The sequence below is a fragment of the Malaya genurostris genome, chromosome 3 (assembly GCF_030247185.1).
Source record: "Malaya genurostris strain Urasoe2022 chromosome 3, Malgen_1.1, whole genome shotgun sequence".
Taxonomy (NCBI): Eukaryota; Metazoa; Arthropoda; class Insecta; order Diptera; family Culicidae; genus Malaya; species Malaya genurostris.
This window is the reverse complement of record NC_080572.1, coordinates 173985087-173994318: the sequence shown is the minus strand read 5'-3', so window position 1 is coordinate 173994318 and position 9232 is coordinate 173985087. Positions and strand designations below refer to the sequence as shown.

Below are 9232 nucleotides of genomic sequence, written 5' to 3'. Positions count from 1 at the left end.
TTGGACCATACACGGAAATTAACTGGCAATATAGCCTAAGTTGCTATGCCATCAAATCGACGTCAACTCAAGTGAGGTGACGCCAACCAGAACCTGAAGGAAAAGACGACACAGATTTCTCAAACCGATCACACACTGAAAATCATTTCTGCCTTTTCTATTTAGTCGATGCCGGATAGGTCGGATCGACAAAATTCAGGTATATTTCTCGCTAACAATTAATCGATACATTATTCCTTTTAACTCGCTTGGTCATTCACAACAAACAACAAAGTCTACCAGTCTACTTCTACCAAAGACATCATAGCTTCTACTCAACTCAGCTCGGGTTCGGGTGCCTTTCTGTTGATATCGGTTCACCATTTTGGTTTTACTACATAGTAATTTCTCGATGAATGTGATATAATAATGAAAATAAAACGATTGTTTTGAAAATAATCATTGTATTCTCGAATTAGGCTTCCTGTGTCAGTTGTTCTGCGCAGTTCCTGTTGTTTAATCCACCAATCTGTTAGATAAAAACAAAGCTTTATAAGCTCGACTGCTTAAATGATTTAAAGCACGGTTCTATATTCGTATTCTTGATGAAGCAACTTGAAGAGTTCCAAATGATGTTATCTATTTGCGATAGGGTATGATTTGGTGCTTTTTAAACCAATAACCCTAAATCATCACAAGCATTCTAATAATGATCGGATGATGGCCCAAATTAAAAATCTCTTACGAATTCAATAAATCAATGAAACGGATTAATTCAGGACATTCTTTCTGTTACGCCAGTTACAACGGATAAACATGGATGATCATTCGATTGGTTTTCACTAGTTTTGACTGAAAATTCATTACTAGGATTTTCTGTACACGAAAGAACAATGTATAATTATATCATCTTAAAAACTAATCATATACAGCAATGATACATGGAAGTTTCCTCAATAAATAAAAATAATATCAAATTATTTATAACAATAATGATCGCTTGTATAGGACAATATAAACAATGATATATGTTCACAACTTAATGGTTGAAAATGTTGCATATTTAAATTTCGTTTTAGTAAAGCTAACGACTACGCTTCTAATTAAATATGTTGCATGTGTCGATTAAATTGTTTATCTTATTGCATTCTACGCTTAACTTGATTTGTTTGTTATCAGTTAACTTATACTTTGTTAATGCTTAATTTTCATAATCAGGGATTTTAAACCCACTGTAACTAAGTGAAAACAGTAACCTTTACAATTAGGTCCACGAAATTTTAATTTGCTCGGACTCTCATCATGTATGTGTGAAATTTTCAATCTGTATTGTACGGGTATTTGTTTTATTTGATTTCTGTCGTTCAACATGTAGACGCTTAAGCCTCTAAAAATGTGTGTTAATTTATGCTTCATTTTTTAACTTAATCTTGTTGTTTTGTTTACTTTGTCTAAATGTGTATGTTTATGTATCTTTTGTTATCTAATTGGTTTAGTATAAATTTAGTTTCACCGTTCGCAGTAGTGCAGTGGAAACAGAAACACTTGCCTAGAAGATGCCGTTGTTTTGCTTTTCAGACAAGTCAACATACTGTTAGAACAATACGGATTATCTTAGTCTGGTGGCAAATACGAAAACAAACGATATTTCTCGCGTATATGCGGTCGAACATCCTGTCTCTGTGGAAAAAGAAAAATTAGCTATGTCCGGAAAATATTTTGTTTATCGCAATGTTATGAAATAATCGTCTCCATAAAAATCAAATTCAAACAAACTATACCTAGTATAGAAAATCAAGAAATGATAGTTTTTTCTTCAAGTTGATAATCGATCTTATAATCCAGTTAACGAAATTATTTTTCCTGATACAAGTTAATTTTTTGGGAAGAAAAACAATACTCACCATTTCCGCTAGCCTTTCTAAAAAAGGTAGTATTTTCATCAATTCTGAGTCATTTTTGTCCATATACCAGCTTTCAATGGGAATACCATTCTCAAGTTGATACCTGCAAGCACAAAAAAATCATATTTGGAAACTACGCAAACTCATTGTCCACATACCCAAATGCTTGTGGAGAGTTGTCTATGATAATCGTCTTAGACAAATCTCGCCCAAGAATGGTCAAATCTTTGATATAGTTATCCTTGACTACTACGCAATGCTCACGGAACAGACGATATCTACGAAAAATGAAAATGAACAAAATGAGGATACTCGTTGATATATGTTTTCAACTAAACGTCAATTTCTTAATCAGTTAAATTCTTGGTAGTGCATTTCAATATACATAAAACTCAAATTGCTATCTCAACAGATTTCAGTATTGACAAAATTATCTGAAGAATTTGACATAAAAGAGAAATTGATATGACGTTTAGATCAGTGCAACGTAAAGTCAAGTAAACCTACTTAATAAGTCTTCGCTCGGGGTCCAACAGGTTGAGTAACTTATCCGCGTAGACCCGCTTAGACGCAGTGAACAAAATCACCTCAAACAACTGTGAAACCTTCTCGAGAAATTCGCGGAAAAATGGTCGCGTGCGTACAAACACCATGTATTTGCGCTCCTGGAATAGCACCGGAAATTTGAAACTGGCATCCGACAACTCTTCCAAACTGCAGTGTACCAATGTCTCGTCCAAATCTAGCACAAGGCTAAATTCGGGACTAGAACGAGTTTTTAGTGGCAGAGCAGGACACTCGGAGCGCATCTCGTTTGTCAATGGAGGCAGGTGTTTAATGAACACGTAAGGATCGAACGGTTCCCATGTCATATGCCTTTGCTGGCCGTCGTTGGAATCCTAAAACATAGTTGAATCTGATTTCAGTTTGCACTGTCTCACTTACTCCACTTACCTCAACATCCATGCACTCGTCGGACTCCAACTGCATTCCAGCCTCACCCTCATCACCGCACATGGGAATCCTTTCGTTACATTCTATGTTATGAATCAGTGATTCTGTTTCTATCTGGACATTACCATGATCACCCATGCTCGTGGATTCCCTTACAACACCGATCTCAGTTAGGTACACACCACTAGAACTTGGTCCGGCTTCATCAATGCTGCTCAAAGTTTGATAGTTGGTTAAAGCCTTCAAATTCTCAATTGCCGTTGGGTTGATCGATGATAGAAAACCAGAATCATTCATCCCCACCGTCATATTTTCTGCAAGCACCTGACTGCAACCTACACTGAGACTAGAAACATCACCGCAATTCAGCAATGCTTGGGTCAGCAATGTATTGTAAGGAAAGTCGGTATACTGGCATAGCTCAGCAGTACTTTTATAATGTTCATCGTCGAACATAGAGATCAAATCCGATGCGGTAGCATTCGGTGAATAACTGCTAGAAGCTGGCAGATCCTCTACACCAGATACTGACGAACAACTGCTGTAACCTGCGGGCTGAAAAGTGGATGACAACGAGGAAGATGATGAAGATGAGGACGACGACGAGGATGACGAAGACGCCGATAAGGGAAACGAAGATATGATGTTAGTCGCTGTCGATTCCAATTCATTTGTTGTATCAGGGATAGTGTCGGTTGTAGAATCCACTTCCGGAACCACCACATCATGCGTTTGAGGAGAGCATTCCAGTGGATTCTTAGACCGACGACTACCAAATCCAGACGTTGATGGAAAACTTTCATCGCACAGGATTGCATCCGTGGTGCTATCACACTCTGTTATGCATTTTGATTTCAATGGATCAACAGACTGAGGAGTACCCAAAACGTTAGTCGGTACGACGTTCCCCGATTTATTCGAATCGTAACTAATTACACCAAATTGATTGATACAATCGTCCGGCGATCCAATCTCATCTGTTTTCTTTGAGTACAGATTGGTAGTTTCATACTGATTTTTCAGATTGACAGAGGAATCGAAAAGCGTGAGATCATTGCTGTCCTGCCAACAGTTTTCTTTGCAATCCTCTGGAATCGTTTCGTTACTAGCAGTCAACACCAAAGATTTGTTCGTTCTTCGATTGGGATTAACTGGCCGCTTCGGACTGGTCCGATTTGCCGTGCGGGCCGAAGTACGTGTGGTGATGGCTGTAGTACCAACGGATGTTACAATTGCTCGACAGCGACCGGATACCGGTGAAGGAAGATGCGAACTTCTCCGTGTTCCAATTACGGCCTCCGGTGTGATTCGTTTTAGTTTTTGTTGGCATTTCACATGCTTTTTATTTTTTACGGTCATCCGGGCACCACTGGACCGCAAACGTCGGTCTCTGGTTTCGCTCCTCAGCCACATAATTCCTAGAAATACAATATAAAGTTAGTAAATTAAGAATTTCATTCATTAAAATTTATATAGCACTGAAAAAATGACTTCATGTTTAAAAAAAGAATGAAATAAACAATATTGATCATAATAACATTCATATATTGTCAGTATATTACATATTTCAGCACAATAAAACAAGAATTCAATTGATTATTTATTTATTTATTTATTTGTTTGGCACATAAATCAAACTTTAAAAAACTAGTAAAACTGATATTTATTTATGAAAGATTTTGGGCTTACGAGGGAGCTAATTTTGAATAACATGGTTGTACTAATGCTGTTAAATAAATAAAATAGCATACTCTATGATTATAAGATGCACAACAGAACATTCAATAGTAGGAAATTTAGTGATGGAATTGTACATCGATAAAGACATCTATCGATCCAACAATATTTTATGTTGGTACTTACCAATTAAAACTTTTCAAATATTTACATTAGTTTCTTTTATACGTTATACAAAGTCGTTTAATAAGTGTATCTATTTCAAATCACTACAGAAAATAGTAGAAACAAAACTGAAGACCTAAAGAAAATTAACACGAAAAATCGCGTAGGCGAAAGTTAGAAGTGAAAATCAAAACGCTCGCTATAGTATAGACATGAATATTTTTTTCATCACGACAAAGCACCAGACTCTTCCATTGGCTTGGAAGCACTATTTCGCATCACGCTCGCATGATTGCTCATAAACAATAAACAAATATTTAATTATAAACAAATAACAGTTGAAAATTTTACTACATCTAAATGTATACTGGATAAACTGTGCATATAAATAAAAATATGCAATTAACATAAAACACCAGATGAGTTAACCGAATCCGAAGTCTCACTTGATTCATGACTGAAACATTCGAGCATTTCGGCTGAAGTATAGGAATAATCCTCACACCAAACCTTTCAGTACAGATGAAAAGCAATTTTGTCCAATACAATCACCGTTGGCTTAATTCAACTTTGTACTTACCCGATAAACCTTTCAAATTCCATTCGATAGATACATTTTTCTACGGTATCACGACTGATTGAATTAAGAAAAAATACTTTTTTTCTAGACCGCGCACTAACGTACCGAAATTTTCACTGTTTTGATTTTCTAAAATGGCTACGCTTTTTGACATTAACAAACTTGTCACATATACTGTTGCAGTGATTTCCGAAACATTTAGTTGTGTTAGTGACATGTACATGGGTAATAAACAAAACATATCCAGGCGGCTTAAAACATGTTCAGCGGCCCATCGAGATGTGTACACAGAAAAAATAGGAAATAGATTACAACTAACTATCCTAAAATAGCCGCCCGGTGGAATAAATAAACGTTCAACAAAAGCTAAGAGATGACCTGACAATTGAGCACTGGCTCCTTATTCTTCCTTCGTTATTCTGTTTTTCGACATCATATACATGCTGAAAATAATTCAACTGGTTGGTTACGTGTCGATTACAGTGATCTCAGATTTATTGATGTAGATATATTCTTATGCATTAATTTAAGTCAAGAAAATTCAGGACCACCACAATTGTTACGTATTAATCGTTTTAAAGTAGAATAATAATGGTTGATAACTCCACCCAGACACTCCATGATAAATAAACAATCTTTGCATTGAAAATCATTGACTTATGGCGTTTTCGCTTGCAAAAACGGAAACTGACCCAGGGTAGTTTAATCAAATAAACACTTTTCACGGAACTGTGTTGTGTTCGCACCTAGCAACGGGGGTTTGAGCAAACCTGATATAAAAACCGGGTTTGAAGCTGACTCGATTTTTAGTTCAACAACGTTTAAACTTGGTTCGAAACTACCTTCAAACAAACGGTTTGACAGCAGTTAGGGTGGAAACTGGGTTAGGTTTGACATCAAGCGAAAACGACATTACTATTTTGTTTTATTTAACGTCACATATCTCACTTATGTTACAAAATAACTGCATACTACTATTTGTTTTTTTTTACTGCTTTTTCAATCCATCCAATTAGTAATACAACTCTTGCAATGAAAATAAATTAAATCTGAGTTACTAAAATCAAGTGTAAGCAATAAGAATGTAAAAGTAAATTCGTTCTATTGGTATTTGAGGATAATTAAATTATGAAGTAATAGGATTTATAACAAAGTTACAAGAAATTAAATACATTCAATGTTACCTTTTTTTATAAAGGGGGCACTCGCCCCGGGCGCAACGATTTTCGGGTTTGCAAACCAATCCTTCAGACCTTCTTTTTTTACTCGTTCAAGTCATCTTTCCAGGAATGGAGTACAGCTTTTTTTTGCTCACTAAACCAACGATGGGGCGGCAAATCTAATTTTGCTCCGGGCAACAAATTTCCTCTGTACGCCACTGGATGATTTGGAAGTATGTATTTTTTTCAGCACGGCTTTGATTTCTCTTATAAACACTGCCTTTAAGCACAACAGGATTTCTCCTAACTACCGAAGTTATCGAAATCAACCAATCAGAAACTGGAACATTCGGACATAAAATTGGAACAAAACCAGCCCCAGTTGTCAGGTCTTGTCTTAGGTAAACCATAGAGAAAAGTTTTCTCTTTCGTCTGGTGTTAAAATTTATACTCTATTATTCATAGCTCGCCTGCAATTTCTTTCAAAAGTGAATGTTGAAAGGTGGCTATTGGCCCTTATCACATTTTCCCTATTTTTTGAGGAGAAATCATCATGAGCTCTTCTATAAGCTACCCAAAATTAGGTCGTGCTGAGTAGCGTGCTTCGTTATGGGATAACACTTTGAGCAAACTTACATTTACCTAAATTTTGAGGTCATCGCTCGTTACCTAAAATTGGGGAGATGCAGTTTAGTTGATTTTCGGTATGTTTTGACCCAAAACAAACCCTGCCAGCTTGGAGCGAAATTAATATTCAGTTCAGCAACGCCATCGCACGGCATCACATTCAACATTTCATGTCAATTCCCGATAAACATTAGAAAAGGTCCCAAGTGCAAATGACAGATTCTCTTTGTTTGCATACTCTTTCGCTTATAACGGCTTATTCCTGTATTTTCCAACAATTTCTGAACTACAGATCGAAAGTCGATGGGTTCAGTCGTTATTCTATGTAAAAGGTTGGATAGAGGGATTACCGATAGGGCCGTACTAATCGAAAGAGAAAGTAAAGAAAGAGAAGCTCTCATTTGCACTTAGGACCTTTTCTCTTGTTTGTCTTCAATTATATGGGTGCACAGTGCTGCTGATATGGTGCGCACGAATTTGACATTCCTCTCCCCTACTTCTATGTACGAGTTTCAATGCGGACTCACCTGAGGGCGCCATGTTCGCTAAAAAGAATGTTGCCATTGATTTGTTCGGGAAATGTGATAGCTGGATATCTTGTTAATATGATGTCTTTGCCCAAAATTAGGTAGCGGCTGGTAAAAGTAGGGATGCCAGGTCATTTTTTCAAAAATCTGTCTCGGACTTAAAAATTTAGGTAAACCATTTCGCGATTATTTTAACTTTTGAATGAAATCTGATACGACGACACGACCAGGCACTCCGAAGGAAAATCTGAATAAAAAGTGTTCGTGAGCGATTTACCGCCAGTTACCATAAATATAGCGACCCCTTGATAATGATAAAAATAATTTTCTTGAGCAACACTGTTTAAGTTGCTACGAACTTGTTACCAAGGAGCCCTATAATAAATAAACAAACCTTTTGAGAGAGTTTTGAAGCAGTTATATTATTTTAAATTGTGTGCCATCAGTGCCAAATTATAAAAACGAAAGATTTTTCTGTACAAGGTGCCGCGAGCTATCGGCCGGAGACTCGTCACTCTGGGGACGTTTAACGTAACTGGTGACAGATTCAGAAACTCTCACAACCTACAAGTTTAACCTTTTGGATTTGCACCAACCGAACTAGGACTGGAACTGGGTGCCCAATATCCAAATTTGACATGACAGACATGCGTCATCTTATATCATCATCATTGATAATGTAGTGTTATCAAACTCATTCATGATGCTGGTCATTCTTTTCAGGAATATCCAATCGAGTTTCCGGATCATCACTATAGCTTAATATAAACAAGGAAACTAGGAATTTCTTGCCAGTCTGCACGGAACAAACGAAGAAATTTATTGTTTGAATGTATCCGAAATGACATTTGACTACTTCAACAGCTTCCAGACGCCTTACGGGAAATCATAGTTACTGACTATTTTCAGCTTGAGAATAAATTATCAAATTATTTGAAGCAAACTTGTTTTTATGGGTAATTTACAATGTGCACTTAAGAACCTATAATTTTGATCAGATCCTAAGAAGCTTGATTCCCGCACTTTTCAAGTGTCTTTCATGTTCATCAAATTTTACACATGTTTTGCGAAGGTCTCCAAATAACAAAGCAGAAGTAGAGGAGTTTCTCGAATGTCTGAAATATGACAGCGTATTGTTTTACAACATGTACGCTGATCAGCAACGAGGGTTGAACGATTTGGAACAAACTCAGATGTGCAAATATACAAAGATTTGTGGAACAATTGAAATAGTTTTACTTTCAAAAGTCGTTAGAAAGAGCAAATATGAATTCGGTTTATATGTGTATTCGTTCCTGTATACGAAGTGCGATTCTGGAATGGATTAAAAAATAAAGCTCAAATATTTAAGTATCTTTGATTTACTGCACTCGAATTTCATGCATCTCGTAGAATAGTACGAATATACCGGATCGACTCAGTTTTATCGTTTATATTTTGATAGTTTCGATAATTGGACTGATAAAAAGTTTCGGAACAGCGGTACTCCATACAAAAGATCTTGGTCACATACAGCAACCTGATTGCTCTGGCCTTACTAGAAATTTTTCATATGCTCGAGTCCCAGCAGAACTAATCGATCCACTGCCCTGACGTTTAATGATGCTGCAGAACTTGCAACTTGCCGCGAAATAAGGATTTTACACTCGTGGCAGTTAG

The 9232-nt window shown here is 36.6% G+C and overlaps 1 protein-coding gene across 1 annotated transcript; it reads right to left on the bottom strand.

The window, feature by feature from the left end:
* Window positions 1–423: 423 nt before the first annotated feature.
* LOC131439624 (CTD small phosphatase-like protein 2) lies at window positions 424–5405 on the bottom strand. Its single transcript, XM_058610872.1, has 6 exons — window positions 5260–5405; window positions 2838–4255; window positions 2391–2782; window positions 2042–2161; window positions 1884–1986; window positions 424–1659 (listed from the first exon to the last, which is right to left on the bottom strand). The coding sequence occupies exons 2-6, from the start codon at window positions 4248–4250 to the stop codon at window positions 1594–1596; spliced, it is 2094 nt and encodes a 697-aa protein (XP_058466855.1). The 5' UTR covers window positions 4251–4255; window positions 5260–5405; the 3' UTR covers window positions 424–1593.
* Window positions 5406–9232: the final 3827 nt, after the last annotated feature.

Bases quoted from the DNA above. Each gene is read 5' to 3' on its own strand.
- LOC131439624 (XM_058610872.1), bottom strand. From the start codon at position 4,250: ATGTGGCTGAGGAGCGAAACCAGAGACCGACGTTTGCGGTCCAGTGGT. The intron at 1,987-2,041 runs GTATGTGGACAA...TTGTGCTTGCAG, and splicing joins AACTCTCCACAAGCATTTGG to GTATCAACTTGAGAATGGTA. The intron at 1,660-1,883 runs GTGAGTATTGTT...CTTTTTCCACAG, and splicing joins TAGAAAGGCTAGCGGAAATG to AGACAGGATGTTCGACCGCA.